The sequence below is a fragment of the Hyla sarda genome, chromosome 11, assembly GCF_029499605.1.
Source record: "Hyla sarda isolate aHylSar1 chromosome 11, aHylSar1.hap1, whole genome shotgun sequence".
Lineage (NCBI taxonomy): Eukaryota > Metazoa > Chordata > Amphibia > Anura > Hylidae > Hyla > Hyla sarda.
In genome coordinates, this window is record NC_079199.1 from 4,528,408 (window position 1) to 4,546,379 (window position 17,972).

Here is a 17,972-nt window from a genome sequence, read left to right on the forward strand (position 1 = left end):
ATAATACTGCCCCTATATACAAGAATATAACTACTATAATACTGCTCCTATATACAAGAATATAACTACTATAATACTGCTCCTATATACAAGAATATAATTACTATAATACTGCTCCTATATACAAGAATATAACTACTATAATACTGCTCCTATATACAAGAATATAACTACTATAATGCTGCTCCTATATACAGGAATATAACTACTATAATACTGCATCCTATATACAAGAATATAACTACTATAATACTGCATACTATATACAAGAATATAACTACTATAAAACTGCTCCTAAATACAAGAATATAACTACTATAATACTTCTCCTATATATACAAGAATATATCTACTATAATACTGCTCCTATATACAAGAATATAACTACTATAATACTGCTCCTATATACAAGAATATAACTACTATAATACTGCTCCTATATACAAGAATATAACTACTATAATACTGCCTCCTATATACAAGAATATAACTACTATAATACTACTCCTATATACAAGAATATAACTACTATAATACTGCTCCTATACACAAGAATATAACTACTATAATACTTCTCCTATATACAAGAATATAACTACTATAATACTGCCTCCTATATACAAGAATATAACTACTATAATACTGCTCCTATATATATATACAAGAATATAACTACTATAATACTGCTCCTATATATATATATATATATATATACAAGAATATATCTACTATAATACTGCTCCTATATACAAGAATATAACTACTATAATACTGCTCCTATATACAAGAATATAACTACTATAATACTGCTCCTATATACAAGAATATAACTACTATAATACTGCTCCTATATACAAGAATATAACTACTATAATACTGCCTTATATATACAAGAATATAACTACTATAATACTGCCCTATATATAAGAATATAACTACTATAATACTGCCTCCTATATACAAGAATATAACTACTATAATACTGCTCCTATATACAAGAATATAACTACTATAATACTGCTTCTATATACAAGAATATAACTACTATAATACTGCTCCTATATACAAGAATATAACTACTATAATACTGCTCCTATATACAAGAATATAACTACTATAATACTGCTCCTATATACAAGAATATAACTACTATAATACTGCCCCTATATACAAGAATATAACAACTATAATACTGCTCCTTTATACAAGAATATATCTACTATAATACCGCCTCCTATATACAAGAATATAACTGCTATAATACCGCCTCCTATATACAAGAATATAACTGCTATAATACTGCTCCCATATACAAGAATATAACTACTATAATACTGCTCCTATATACAAGAATATAACTACTATAATACTGCTCCTATATACAAGAATATAACTACTATAATACTGCTCCTATATATACAAGAATATAACTACTATAATACTGCCCCTATATACAAGAATATAACTACTATAATACTGCTCGTATATACAAGAATATAACTACTATAATACTGCTCCTATATACAAGAATATAACTACTATAATACTACCTCCTATATACAAGAATATAACTACTATAATACTGCCTTATATATACAAGAATATAACTACTATAATACTGCCCTATATATAAGAATATAACTACTATAATACTGCCTCCTATATACAAGAATATAACTACTATAATACTGCTCCTATATACAAGAATATAACTACTATAATACTGCCTCCTATATACAAGAATATAACTACTATAATACTGCTCCTATATACAAGAATATAACTACTATAATACTGCTTCTATATACAAGAATATAACTACTATAATACTGCTTCTATATACAAGAATATAACTACTATAATACTGCTCCTATATACAAGAATATAACTACTATAATACTGCTCCTATATACAAGAATATAACTACTATAATACTGCCTTATATATACAAGAATATAACTACTATAATACTGCCCTATATATAAGAATATAACTACTATAATACTGCCTCCTATATACAAGAATATAACTACTATAATACTGCTCCTATATACAAGAATATAACTACTATAATACTGCTTCTATATACAAGAATATAACTACTATAATACTGCTCCTATATACAAGAATATAACTACTATAATACTGCTCCTATATACAAGAATATAACTACTATAATACTGCCTTATATATACAAGAATATAACTACTATAATACTGCCCTATATATAAGAATATAACTACTATAATACTGCCTCCTATATACAAGAATATAACTACTATAATACTGCTCCTATATACAAGAATATAACTACTATAATACTGCCTCCTATATACAAGAATATAACTACTATAATACTGCTCCTATATACAAGAATATAACTACTATAATACTGCTTCTATATACAAGAATATAACTACTATAATACTGCTTCTATATACAAGAATATAACTACTATAATACTGCTCCTATATACAAGAATATAACTACTATAATACTGCTCCTATATACAAGAATATAACTACTATAATACTGCCCTATATATAAGAATATAACTACTATAATACTGCCTCCTATATACAAGAATATAACTACTATAATACTGCTCCTATATACAAGAATATATCTACTATAATACCGCCTCCTATATACAAGAATATAACTGCTATAATACCGCCTCCTATATACAAGAATATAACTGCTATAATACTGCTCCCATATACAAGAATATAACTACTATAATACTGCTCCTATATACAAGAATATAACTACTATAATACTGCTCCTATATATACAAGAATATAACTACTATAATACTGCTCCTATATATACAAGAATATAACTACTATAATACTGCCCCTATATACAAGAATATAACTACTATAATACTGCTCGTATATACAAGAATATAACTACTATAATACTGCTCCTATATACAAGAATATAACTACTATAATACTGCTCCTATATACAAGAATATAACTACTATAATACTGCTCCTATATACAAGAATATAACTACTATAATACTACCTCCTATATACAAGAATATAACTACTATAATACTTCTCCTATATACAAGAATATAACTACTATAATACTGCTCCTATATACAAGAATATAACTACTATAATACTGCTCCTATATACAAGAATATAACTACTATAATACTGCCCCTATATACAGGAATAGAACTACTATAATACTGCTCCTATATACAAGAATATAACTACTATAATACTGCTCCTATATACAAGAATATAACTACTATAATACTGCTCCTATATACAAGAATATAACTACTATAATACTGCCCCTATATACAGGAATAGAACTACTATAATACTGCTCCTATATACAAGAATATAACTACTATAATACTGCTCCTATATACAAGAATATAACTACTATAATACTGCCCCTATATACAGGAATAGAAGTACTATAATACTGCTCCTATATACAAGAATATAACTACTATAATACTGCTCCTATATACAAGAATATAACTACTATAATACTGCCCCTATATACAGGAATAGAACTACTATAATACTGCTCCTATATACAAGAATATAACTACTATAATACTGCTCCTATATACAAGAATATAACTACTATAATACTACCTCCTATATACAAGAATATAACTACTATAATACCGCCTCCTATATACAAGAATATAACTGCTATAATACCGCCTCCTATATACAAGAATATAACTGCTATAATACTGCTCCCATATACAAGAATATAACTACTATAATACTGCTCCTATATACAAGAATATAACTACTATAATACTACCTCCTATATACAAGAATATAACTACTATAATACTGCTCCTATATACAAGAATATAACTACTATAATACTGCTCCTATATACAAGAATATAACTACTATAATACTGCTCCTATATACAAGAATATAACTACTATAATACTGCTCCCTATATACAAGAATATAAATACTATAATACTGCTCCTATATACAAGAATATAACTACTATAATACTGCTCCTATATACAAGAATATAACTACTATAATACTGCTCCTATATACGAGAATATAACTACTATAATACTGCCTCTATATACAAGAATATAACTACTATAATACTGCTCCTATATACAAGAATATAACTACTATAATACTGCTCCTATATACAAGAATATAACTACTATAATACTGCCTCCTATATACAAGAATATAACTACTATAATACTGCCCCTATATACAGGTAGGACCAATATGAGGACAGACTGTACAGATACATTTGATGCTTCCTCTGTAATGTGTTCTCCTCTGATAAGAAGCTTAGTGACTGATAGCAGAGATGACGCTGCACTGTGTCGTGTGCTTCACAGCAGGGTATAGCGTCACAGTGTGTCATCATCTCACCAGGGACCGACCATAGACTTGAGATATTTATCTGCAGAGTATTGACAGATCTGGCGGAGGTAAGTAGGGATCAGATTGTCGGCACAGCCTGGGGTGTACGGTCCCTTTATGTTCCTTCCTGGTAGACGTTTTGTACCAGCGCAGATCGTTCAGATACGGTGACGTGGCCATCGCAGATTTACGCAGCTCCTCCACTTAATATTCAGCGATTGTTTCCCCATTGTGCTTCGAGAAGAGGGAACATGAAGCCGACAAATCTATTCCCAGGTGTGAATAGCTGCGAGACTCCTCACCGCAATCCTGCCCCCGCCGCCATCTCCGTACAGTGCTCCGACCTCCTCTGCCACCCCCACCACAGAGCACCCATTACTGTATGACAGACTCCAGCTGTGCGAGGCCAGAGTGTGAGAACAAGAAGGTTTCCATTCACTGACAGCAAACAGAATCTGCAAATGACAAGGAGATTAAAAAGAAAAAATGTCCGTAATTTTTCACTTTACATTTAGACAGTGTTTCCCAACCAGTGTGCCTCCAGCATAAGGGGCTCGTCCAGCTTTATAAAACAGACATTTTATTTCTTCCTTACATACAGTGGGGCAAAAAAGTATTTAGTCAGCCCCCAATTGTACACGTTCTCCCCCTTATAAAGATGAGGCTGTAATTATCATCATAGGTTATAACCTCAACTATGAGACAGAATGAGAAAAAATCCATAAAATCACATTGTCTGATTATTAAAGAATTTATCCGCAAATTATGGTGGAAAATAAGTATTTGGTGAATAAGAAAAGTTCATCTCAATACTTTGTTATATCCCCTTTGTTGGCAATGACAGAGGTCACATGTTTTCTGTCTTCACAAGGTTCTCACACACTGTTGCTGGTATTTTAGCCCATTCCTCCATGCAGATCTCCTCTAGAGCAGTGATGTTTTGGGGCTGTCGCTGGGCAACACAGACTTTCAACTCCCTCTAAAGGTTTTCTATGGGGTTGAGATCTGGAGACTGGCTAGGCCACTCCAGGACCTTGAAATGCTTCTTATGAAGCCACTCCTTCATTGCCCGGGTGATGTGTTTGGGATCATTGTCATGCTGAAAGACCCAGCCATGTTTCATCTTCAATGCCCTTGCTGTTGGGGGGAGGTTTTCACTCAAAATCTCACAATACATGGCCCCATTCATTCTTTCCTTTACACTGATCGGTCGTTCTGGTCCCTTAGCAGAAAAACAGTCCCAAAGCATGATGTTTCCACCCCCATGCTTCACAGTAGGTATGGTGTTCTTTGGATGCTACTCAGCATTCTTACTCCTCGCAAACATGGCGGGTAGAGTTTTTATCAAAAAGTTCTACTTTGGTTTCATTTGACCATATGACATTCTCCCAATCCTCTTCTGGATCATCCAAATGCTCTCTAGCAAACTTCAGACGGGCCCGGACATGTACTGGCTTAAGCATGGGGACATGTCTGGCACTGCATGATTTGAGTCCCTGGCGGCATAGTGTATTACTTATGATAGCCTGTGTAACTTTGGTCCCAGCTCCCTGCAGGTCATTCACTAGGTCCCTCCGTGTGGTCCTGGGATTTGTGCTCACTTGTGATCATTTTGGGGTGAGATCTTGCATGGAGCCCCAGATGGAGGGAGATTATCAGTGGTTTTGTATGTCTTCCATTTTCTAATAATTGCTCCCACAGTTGATTTCTTCACACCAAGCTGCTTGCCTATTGCACATTCATTCTTCCCAGCCTGGTGCAGGTCTACAATTTTGTTTCTGGTGTCCTTCGACAGCTCTTTTGTCTTGGCCATAGTGGAGTTTGGAGTGTGACTGTTTGAGGTTGTGGACAGGTGTCTTTTATAATGATAACAAGTTCAAACAGGAGCCATTAATACAGGTAACGAGTGGAGGACAGAGGAGACTCTTACAGAAGAAGTTACAGGTCTGTTAGAGGCAGAAATCTTACTTGTTTGTAGGTGACCAAATACTTATTTTCCACCATAATTTGCAAATAAATTCTTTAATAATCAGACAATGTGATTTTATGGATTTTTTCTCATTCTGTCTCTCATAGTTGAGGTTATAACCGATGATGATAATTACAGCCTCTCATCTTTATTAGGGGGAGAACTTGTACAATTGGTGGCTGACTAAATACTTTTTTGCCCCACTGTACTTTGTGTTTCTGTTTCTCAGCCTCCAGATGTAGCAGAACTACAACTCCCATCATACTCTGAGAGCCCTTACATCAATGTCCTGAAAACTGTGGCTCTCCAGACGTTTCAAAACTACAATTCCCATCATGCCATTAGATCACTTAGATCAGGGTTTCCCAACTTGTGGCTTCTCAGCTGCGGCAACACAACAGTTCTCATTGGGCCATGAGATACATGGTATCAGGGCCTTTTAATTGTAGCAGAACTACAACTCCCAGCCTTCAGCTGTATGGGCATGATGGGAGACTTGGGAGTTGTAGTTTTGCAACAGCTAGAGGCACCCTTGTGGGGAAACACTGAGTTAGTCTGTTACCTAACTTGGTGTTGCCTCACCTGTATGCCTACAGCTGTGGCAAAACTACAACTCCCAGCATGCACAGTCTGTCAGTGCATACTTGGAGTTGTAGTTTTGCAACAGCTGGAGGCATCCACCCCACCCCATGTGAATTTACAAGGTACATTCACACGGGCGGGGGTTTACAGTGGGTTTCCTGCAAATTTTCTGCCGCAGCTCAAACTCTCACCGGGAAACTCGCCGTGAACCCCTGCCTATGTGACTGTACCCTAAAAACTCTACACTGACACAAAATAAAGGGTAAAACACTACATATACACACCCTTACACTGCCCCCCCCCCCCCCCCTCCCAATAAAAAACTTATTGTACAGCAAATCCCTAATTTAGACCTCAAGTGCACATGGCGCTCTCTCCCTCCAGAGCCCTGTCATATTTCAAGGCAACAGTTTAGGGCCACATATGAGGTATTTCCGTACTCGGGTGAAATTGCGTTACAAATTTTGGGGGGCTTTTTCTACTTTTACCCCTTATGAAAAGGAAAAGTTAGGGGCTACACCAGCATGTTAGTGTAAAAAAAAATTTTTTTATTTTTTTACACTAACATGCTGGTGTTGCCCCACATATTTTCACAAGCGGTAAAAGGAGAAAAAGACCCCCAAAATTTGTAACACAATTTCTCCTGAGTACTGAAATACCCCATATGTGGACGTAAAGTGCTCTGCGGGCGCACAACAGGGCTCAGGAGTGAGAGCACACCATGTACATTTGAGGCAAAAATTGGTGATTTGCACAGGGGTGATGACATTAACGCAAAAACGAAAACAACCACATGTGACCCCATTTTGGAAACTACATCCCTCAAGGAATTTAACAAGGGGGGTATAGTGAGCCTTAACACTTCACAGGTCTTTGACGAATTTTCATAGAAGTTGGACGTGAAAATGAAAAATTTTATTTATTTTTACAGAAATGCTGGTGTTGCCCCAAATTTTTCATTTTCACAAGGGGTAATAGATTAACCTTACATTACGTGAGGGGTATAGTTTCCGAAATGGGGTCACATGTGGGGAGGGTCCACTGTTCTGGCACCACGGGGGGCTCTGTAAATGCACATGGCCTCCCAATTCTATTCCAACCAAATTCTCTCTCCAAAAGCCCAATAGCGCTCCTTCTCTTCTGAGCATTGTAGTTCACCCGCAGAACACTTTATATCCACATACGGGGTATTTCCATACTCAGAAGAAATGGTGTTGCAATTTATTCAGGCTTTTTCTCCTATTACCCCTCGTGAAAATGAAAAATTTTGGGGTAACGCCAGCATTTTTTGAAAAAAATAAAATTTTTCATTTTCACGTACCACTTTAATGAAAGTTCGTCTATCACCTGTTGGGTATTAAGGCTCACTGTACCCCTTGTTACGTTCCTTGAGGGGTGTAGTTTTGCCAAATAGTGTACAATGTGTTTTTTTTTTTTGCTTTTTAGGCACCATGGGGTCTCCCTAAATGCGACACGTCCCCCAAAAACCATTTCAGCAATATTCGCTCTCCAAAAGCCCAATGTCGCTCCTTCCCTTCTGAGCCCTCTAGTGCACCCACAGAACACTTTACATCCACATGTGAGGTATTTCCTTACTCGAGAGAAATGGGGTTAAAAATTTTGGGGGGTATTTTCTCCTATTATATCTTGCGAAAATGAAAAGTTTGGGGTAACACCAGCATTTTAGTGTTACAAATCAAATTTTTCATTTTCACGTCCCACTTTAACGAAAGTTCTTCAATCACCTGTGGGGTATTAAGGCTCACTTTACCCCTTGTTACGTGAGGGGTGTAGTTGTCAAAATAGTATGCCATGTGGAGGGTTTTTTGCCTGCCACCATGGGGGCTTCCTAAATGCGACATGCCCCCCAAAAACCATTTCAGCAAAATTCACTCTCCAAAATCCCATTGTCGCTCCTTACCCTCTGAGCCCTGTAGTGCGCTCGCAGAGCACTTTACATCCACATATGAGGTGTTTCCTTACTTGGTATGGGACTACAATCAGTGCTGTGGAGTCGGAGTCAAGGAGTCGGACAAAATTTTGGGTACCTGGAGTCGGAGTCTGCAAACAATGCACCGACTCCGACGCCTACTAAATTTAGATTGGAATAAAAAAAATAAAAAAAGAAAGTTTAAATGTCCCAATTCACAAAAAGTTGTAATTAATGACTTCTCTACTGTAAGAATAAAGGCCAATGCATGCAGTGCCTCACGTAACCGCAAAACGAACACGTTAAGTGACTGTGAAGAAGCTTTTCATGTGCTTCACTATATGGCACGCAACGCACAATTAGGAGCGGCAATACTTATACTTTCCATAGTGTTGTGTTCTGCTGTTACAGGGAACCCATGGGTAACCTAGCCTCTCACTGATAAGGGGTTAAGGAAATATGTTTTTTGCAGGACTAGAGAAACTTGTATAAGATAAGGGAATGGAGGGTCATTAGTTCAAGACTGAAGCTGTAAACCATTGGAAAAACTGCTGCCATTCAGCTAAGGCTATAAAAACTTGAAAATGCCGAGTGCTAGCTTAAACTTTAAACATGACTATGGGATTCTACTAGGGAAATCATGTTTTATAATAAATGCCCCTTCCTGGATCCTCCCACTGCCCTATCTTCAGCAGCAGATCAGCACACAAAAAGGAGAAGGCAGCAGCTTCTGCCCAACTACCTCTCTCTGCTAGAAGAGCTTAGAAGAACTTGGTGGAACAGCTTCTTGGATTCAACTGTAAGTGTTTATAAATACATTCACATATTAATACAGAGGAGTCGGGGAGTCAGAAGTACAAAAAACTTCGGAGTCTGAGTCAGAACATTTATCTACTCCACAGCCCTGGCTACAATAACATGTTAGTGTAAAAAATTTAGATTTAGAATTTTCTCCCTCACATTGCTGCTTTTCCTGTGAAACACCTAAAGGGTTAACAAACTTTTTTGATGTCATTTTGAATACTTTGAGGGGTGCAGTTTTCATAATGGGGTCCATTATAGGTCATTTCTAACATAAAGACCCTCAAATACACTTCAAAACTGAACTGGTCCCTAAAAAATTCAGATTTTTAAAAAAAAATTTTTAATTGCTGCTAAACTTTGAAGCCCTCTAATGTCTTCAAAAAGTAAAAACATGTCAACTTTGTGATGCCAACATAAAGTAAACATATTGTATATGTGAATCAATACATAATTTATTTGGCATGTTCAGTTTCCTTACAAGCAGAGACTTTCAAAGTTAGAAAAATGCTACATTTTCTAATTTTTCCTGAAATTTGAGAATTTTTCACCAAGAAATGTAGCAAGTATCGACGAATATTTACCACTGACATAAAGTAGAATATGTTGCGAAAAACCATTCTCTGAATTAAATTTATAAGTAAAAGCATCCCAGAGTTATTAATGCATAAAGGGACAAAGGGCAGATTTGCAAAAAATGCTCCTCTCCTTAGGGTCAAAATGGGCTCCGTCCCCAAGGGGTTAAGAGATGCATCTTCTTAGGGCTCATTCACACTACGTAATCTCTGGCTGGGGATCCATCTGGATCGGGCGCTGGCAAAACAAGTCGGCACTAGGACCGCCCTCTACAGACAGCAGTGCACCTCCGAGCGGATTCTGCCGAACTTTCATTCCTTAATGATGATGTTTCATCTGCCAGGAAACATCTTAGAATTATTTTGTTTTTATTCTTATCACTGAGGATGATGAACATTCCTGAAATCCTCTGTTCTCCTGTGCAGGACCGCCCCAGTGGAACGTTCCATGTGAAGCTGAATGTCTACGCCAAGAAGGGAGATTCTACAGGATCCTTCCCGGTTCCCTTTGATTTACCACCTGAGCGATACACTGGAAAAGGTAAGAGTCATGTGATGTGCGTCCAAGACCCCGACTGTACGTGAGAGTCATGTGATGTGCGCTTATCTCCGTGACTCCACAAAGTCTTCTTTCTTTCTTATTTGTAAACATGATTATGAGAATACTCACATTCACTGACAGCAAACGGAGTTCCTAAAAATTGGATGAAATTGTAAGATAAGGATTTGCAGAAGTTTTCATTATCTACTGATTTATCTTTGTTTGCATCAGTCTGACACTTTAAATTGTCATATACGGTTTGATGACAAATATTATTCCTAACCTATTTGTAAATCACTTCATATACTAAAAATGACTCCACACCCCAGAATAACTCAATTCTCTGCAATCTGCTGTCCACTATCTGTTGTCAGGCAAAATCTGTCTCTAGTAACAGATAAAGAAGGACAAATTGCAGGAATTGGGGGCAGTGCTTAGCATATGCTGTGAGCAAGAGAGAGAGACTGAGCTGTGGACCTGCATCTGAGCTAGTCTGCCTGCTTAAGATGATCCACACTGTCTCTCAGAGGTAAATCAAGGCTTCTCTCTCATCTTTTGCCACCCATAAAGATCAGGGCAGCTGTCAGTTGTGTAAATGTCATGTTCCCATTGATGAACGTCCTCAGTGCTGCAGTTTAATTTTCCCTTTTCCCCTTTATTTACTTTGTCAGCAGCAGCAACAGTAGAAGCTCAGTGCTTAGTGTAACCCTTTCCTTGTTCCTTTCTGCTCACACGGCACCATGCAAACCCAATGCACCAGTAACAGCTTCTATCTCCAATGCCATTTAGTATTTACTATGTACATCATCCGCTCAGCACAGTTCCAGCCTGGTTGGTCAGTTTTGTACATTTTCTCCATCACTTTTTCATGTTATAGCAGAGAGGAGTATGTACTGTACCGTGATTGGCCAGACAAGTAAAAGAGGAACTAATTTGTGTGAGTTATGATGCACTGAGAGGTCAGAAATCACCTTGTCACCACCCTGAAGGGTTAATCTAATAAAACTAAAAAGGTTTATAAAAATATCTAAAAAGTAAAGGAACACTTTAAGCTGCAGATGAATGCTGTAGGTGAAGGGGTTAATTGCTGTCATCCTCCGTCCTCGCACTCATAATTGGAGCTTTATGTTTTTTGTGTCTTTTAATTACAAAAAGGGGAGAAGTGATGTTCAGGCTGGTACAGAGCAGAGCACCTCGCAGCTTGGGGTCTGCACAACCTCGCCGTGCGAGCGCAACGCGTTCTCTAAAAGTGGCGACATTATGATTACGCCGAACACCAATTTTAGGAGCATCTGAAGGAAATTGGCGCCGCTCTCATTGAGAATTCATTATGTCTCGGCTTTATGATTCTGTCACACAATGCATTACTGTCACTTCTCCTCCGAGGAGGCGAAAATAAGATTTCCATCATCTCGTACTCACCGGAGGGAGAAGAAAAGGCCCAAATTATTACAGATCGGGGGAGGAAGGACCCAAATTATTACAGATCAGGGGAGGAAGGACCCAAATTATTACCGATCGGGGGAGGAAGGACCCAAATTATTAGAGATCGGGGGAGGAAGGACCCAAATTATTAAATGTCGGGGGAGGAAGGACCCAAATTATTACAGATTGGGGGAGGAAGGCCCTAAATCATTACAGATCAGGGGAGGAAGGACCCAAATTTTTACAGATTGGGGGAGAAAGGACCCAAATTATTACAGATTGGGGGAGGAAGGACCCAAATTATTACAGATCGGGGGAGGAAGGGCCCAAATTATTACAGATCGGGGGAGGAAGGACCCAAATTATTAAATGTCGGGGGAGGAAGGACCCAAATTATTACAGATTGGGGGAGGAAGGACCCAAATCATTACAGATCGGGGGAGGAAGGACCCAAATTATTACAGATTGGGGGAGAAAGGACCCAAATTATTACAGATTGGGGGAGGAAGGACCCAAATTATTACAGATCGGGGAGGAAGGACCCAAATTGTTACAGATTGGGGGAGGAAGGACCCAAATTATTACAGATCGGGGGAGGAAGGGCCCAAATTATTACAAATCGGGGGAGGAAGGACCCAAATTATTACAGATCGGGGAGGAAGGACCCAAATTATTACAGATTGGGGGAGGAAGGACCCAAATTATTACAGATTGGGGGAGGAAGGACCCAAATTATTACATGTCGGGGGAGAGGACCCTAATTATTAAAGATTGGGGGAGAAAGGACCCAAATTATTACAGATTGTGGGAGAAAGGACCCAAATTATTACAGATCGGAGGGAAAAGGACCCAAATTATTACAGATGGGGGGGGGGGGAAGGACCCAAATTTATTACAGATCAGGGGGTGGGACCCATATTATTACAGATTGGCGGGGGAGGACCCAAATTATTACAGATTGGCGGGGGAGGACCCAAATTATTACAGATCGGGGAGGAAGGACCCAAATTATTACAGATCGGGGAGGAAGGACCCAAATTATTACAGATCGGGGAGGAAGGACCCAAATTATTACAGATCGGGGAGGAAGGACCCAAATTATTACAGATCGGGGGGGGGAAGGACCCAAATTATTACAGATCGGGGAGAAGGAAGGACCCAAATTATTACTGATCAGGGAGAAGAAAGGACCCAAATTATTGCAGATCGGGGGGGGAAGGACCCACATTATTACAGATAAGGGGGTAAAGGACCCAAATTATTACAGCTCGGGGGGGAGGGGGGAATCCACGTTATTACAGATGGGGGGGGGGCAAATTATTACAGCTCTATCTGTATACTGCTGCTGCTATCTCTATAGGATCAGGATGTTCAGTATAGTAGTTAGACTATATTAATTAAACCAATTACACAAATCAAAGTAAAACGTTGCAGCAAAAAACATGGTCAAAAAAAAAAAAAGCTACAAAAATAAACATGTGAATACAGCCTAAAGACTTGAAATCTTCATAAAACACTTCAGTTGTGATTATAGGTCAAATCTCTTTCTCCTTGTGGTAATATTTTCTCTAAAAAATAAAAAACGATATTGAATAAGAAAAAGCATAAAAACTTCACCTATTGTGAACTGTCCATAGTCTAATCAGATCATCTGGGTGACCTCCAGCACCAGTAGACTAATTAGATGACCAGGTGCAGTGATCAGACTCCAACCTCTCTCTCTTTCTCTCTGCAAAGCCAGAGGATTCATGGGAAACGTAGGCGGCATTAGGAAATAATTTCTGCAATATAATTGCTATTAGTATGGCTGAAAAACGCATGCCTGCCACAGCAGCTAAAACAGGTAAGCGCAAGGCATACACGAGAACCTCTACACTATTCTCCAACAATGCTGCACAATACAAGCAAAGAAATAATAATAATTATTGGGAAGATTCTGTAAAATGAATGGAAAATAAATTGGTATGAGGCCCCTTTAAAAGTAAAGCACTTGCCAGGAGTGGCGTACGGTTTCCTAGAAAGAAGATTACTCATCTCTCGGCCACTGCGGGGTTAAAGTTTTTGCCAGTGAAGGGAGAATAATATGAGACTGTGGGTGGTAAAAAAAGAAAAGAAATCACAGTGTTAATGGCGTGAAAACGAGTGCGTGATCGCTCCGTGAATCACCAGAGTCTGACAGGCGTTCAGCGGCAAATAAATCTCCAGCGACGGGAAGAAAGCCGCCGCGTACGGTGGAAAATCACTCGCTGGATTAACGCCACGCACGACGGTGTACGGTAGTGTTACACTAATCCAGCTAACGAGATTACACCTCTGTGGAACTACCACTCCCAGCATGCCCGGACAGCTGAGGTTAGTCAGACCCTGATGGGCACATAACTATACATTGTTATAGACCAGGGTTTCCCAACCAGGGTGCCTCCAGCTGTTGCAACTACAACTCCCAGCATGCCCGGACAGCCAAAAGCTGTTTGGGCATGCTGGCAGTTGTAGTTTTGCAACAGTTGGAGGCGCCCTGGTTGGAAACAGTGTTATATAGAGTCAGACCCTTGTGATATATCGATGTGTCAGTCTTTACTGTAACTTCAGAATGATATGCATGCATCAGGTGGCTCAGGCTGAACACCCGGCTTATCCAAGACCCTGATTAGCACATAACTATACATTGGTATAGAGTAGTGTTTGCCCACCAGGATGTCGCCAGCTGTTGCAAAACTACAACTCCCAGCATGCCTTTGGCTGTCCGGGTATGCTGGGAGTTGTAGTTTTGCAACAGCTGGAGGAGAATGGTAAGAGTTATAGTTTTGCAGTTTCATAATTATATTTATGCCTCAGGAAACTTATCCAAGAGCCTGATTGGCACATACATTGTTATAGAGCAGTGTTGCCCAACTAGGGGGCCACAGGCTGTCCGGGCATGCTAGGAGTTTTAGGTTTGCAACAGCTGGAGGCACCCTGGTTGGTCCGGTCATGCTGGGATTTGTAGCTTAGCAACAGCTGGAGGCACTCTGGTTGCTCTGGGCATGCTGGAAGTTTTAGTTTTGCAACAGCTGGAGGCCCCCTGGTTGGTCCAGTCATGCTGGGAGTTGTAGCTTAGCAATGGCTGGAGGCACTCTGGTTGGTCTGGGCATGCTGGGAGTTTTAGTTTTGCAACAGCTGGAGGCACTCTGGTTAGTCCGGTCATGCTGGGATTTGCAGCTTAGCAACAGCTGGAGGCACCCTGGTTGGTCCAGTCATGCTGGAAGTTGCAGCTTAGAAACAGCTGGAGGCACTCTGGTTGGTCTGGGCATGCTGGGAGTTGTAGTTTTGCAACTTCAGAATTATATTCATGCACCAGGAGGCTCAGGCTGAACACTCGGCTAATGCAAGACCCTGATTGGCACATAACTATACATTGTATAGAGCAGTGTTTCACAACCAGGGTACCTCCAGCTGAAGGCGGTCTGGGCATGCTGGGAGTTGTAGTTTTACAACAGCTATAGACACCCTGCTTGTTTTAAATCAATGTGTCAGTCTTTACTGTAACTTCAGAATTATATTCGTGCATCAGGAGGCTCAGGAAGGACAGTGGAGTCATGGAATTGTGGCATTTCTTTGCATTTTTACCGCAGTCACATGACCACGTCTTCCCATGGAGGGGACGCAGCTCTTCCATCTTGTTCCTGTTATAATTTCTTCTGGTTTTCTTGTCTCCTGTAGGCGCGGACTCTTCCAATTTATTCATAAAATCCTTGATAGTTGCGCCCGCCCCCTCCGAGCGTTCCCCGCGCTTCTATCTTCATCGGCCTTCGATCGCCAGGCAACCAGCCCCCCCACCCCGCTCACCTCTGCTCTTGTCTTTCAGATAGACCCTGGATCTGGAACATTCCATATGTTAACGCTCCGGACTCCCACGGGAATATCTGGTGCCCCTCGTAGGACCCCCGACCCCCTATAGATGTGAAGAAGAGACGACAGGACCAGCACTGGAGCCCCGAGCGCAGAGGTTTCAGTCCGTCATGTAGCAGAATTTTTTTTTACGTTTTCTCACAAAAATAAGGAAATGGAGAACAATAATAAAATGTAATTTCTATCATGGAATTTCCAAATATTTATTTTTACATATTTCTGTTTGTTTTCCCCGATTTATATCAAACTCTGTAACTTTAGATTGGATACAATTGTATCACTTCTCAGCTGAGAGCAGGACTAGCTATGTACAATGTATCAGTCTGGGGTCCAGGATGTTTAGCTCACAGAGCATTGTCTAGACTGGATACAATTGTATCACTTCTCAGCTGGGAGCAGGACTAGCTATGTACAATGTATCAGTCTGGGGTCCAGGATGTTTAGCTCACAGAGCATTGTCTAGACTGGATACAATTGTAACACTTCTCAGCAGAGAACAGGACTAGCTATGTACAATGTATCAGTCTGGGGTCCAGGAGGTTTAGCTCACAGAGCATTGTCTAGACTGGGTACAATTGTATCAGTTCTCAGCTGAAGGCAGGACTAGCTATGTACAATGTATCAGTCTGGGGTCCAGGAGGTTTAGCTCACAGAGCATTGTCTAGACTGGATACAATTGTATCACTTCTCAGCTGAGAGCAGGACTAGCTATGTACAATGTATCAGTCTGGGGTCCAGGAGGTTTAGCTCACAGAGCATTGTCTAGACTGGATACAATTGTAACACTTCTCAGCAGAGAACAGGACTAGCTATGTACAATGTATCAGTCTGGGGTCCAGGATGTTTAGCTCACAGAGCATTGTCTAGGCTGGATACAATTGTATCACTTCTCAGCTGGGAGCAGGACTAGCTATGTACAATGTATCAGTCTGGGGTCCAGGATGTTTAGCTCACAGAGCATTGTCTAGACTGGACACAATTGTATCACTTCTCAGCTGGGAGCAGGACTAGCTATGTACAATGTATCAGTCTGGGGTCCAGGATGTTTAGCTCACAGAGCATTGTCTAGCCTGGATACAATGGTATATACTTCTCAGCTGAGAGCAGGACTAGCTATATACAATGTATCAGTCTTGGGTCCAGGATGTTTAGCTCACAGAGCATTGTCTAGACTGGACACAATTGTATCACTTCTCAGCTGAGAGCAGGACGAGCTATAGAAAAACTAAATTATGGAAGTTACCAAAATATTGATTGTCATATGAAAATATAAGGAAGGATTTGTCGCCCCAGGAGGAGAATAAAGTTACCACAATGGGGAGATCCACCCGGCCTTGATATATTTGTATGGATTGCAGATATAATCCGTACGCTGTCTGTACAAGATAAGGAAACAGTGGTAGTGGGTGGAGCTAGTGATGGTGGCTAATAATAGTGGGTGGAGCTTGTACTTTATTATGGGGATCAGTACTGTCCACCTCTTCATCATTCTCTATCTCAGGCCCAGATTTCAGCCGTTACCATCTTCATGGAGGAGAGAAGCTCCGATGTGTATAGAGGATTCATTATCACACGAGAATGTACAGAACGGATACATTGTATCCAATGAATAATGAAATCGAGAAGTCACTACTGGTTCTCTGAGCTTCAATAAAGACCGAACGGTTTAGGAGAAGACAATGAACATCATAGAAAGTGATGCGGCCACAAGAGGGTATCAAACAGGAGAGGCTTAGATACAGCAGCTCAGCAAACACTATTACACATGATAGGCTTAGATGAAACTACTGTGTAATCATACACACAGCATCAGATACTCAGCTCAACACACAGTATCACACATGATAGACTTAGATACATCACCACAG

General features: G+C 39.6%; 1 protein-coding gene across 3 annotated transcripts in view; it reads left to right on the forward strand.

The window, feature by feature from the left end:
- Positions 1-16,296, forward strand: part of TDP1 (tyrosyl-DNA phosphodiesterase 1) — a 55,188-nt gene extending 38,892 nt beyond the window's left edge. For 2 of the 3 annotated variants that reach the window (XM_056546135.1, XM_056546138.1), the window contains 3 exons: positions 10,677-10,791; positions 11,672-11,728; positions 16,061-16,296. In XM_056546135.1, the coding sequence (XP_056402110.1) occupies positions 10,677-10,791; positions 11,672-11,728; positions 16,061-16,134 (246 nt within the window). In that variant the 3' untranslated portion in view covers positions 16,135-16,296. The remainder of the gene's footprint in view (positions 1-10,676; positions 10,792-11,671; positions 11,729-16,060) is intronic. The other variant, XM_056546137.1, reaches the window with a different exon arrangement.
- The last annotated feature ends 1,676 nt before the right edge of the window (positions 16,297-17,972 follow it).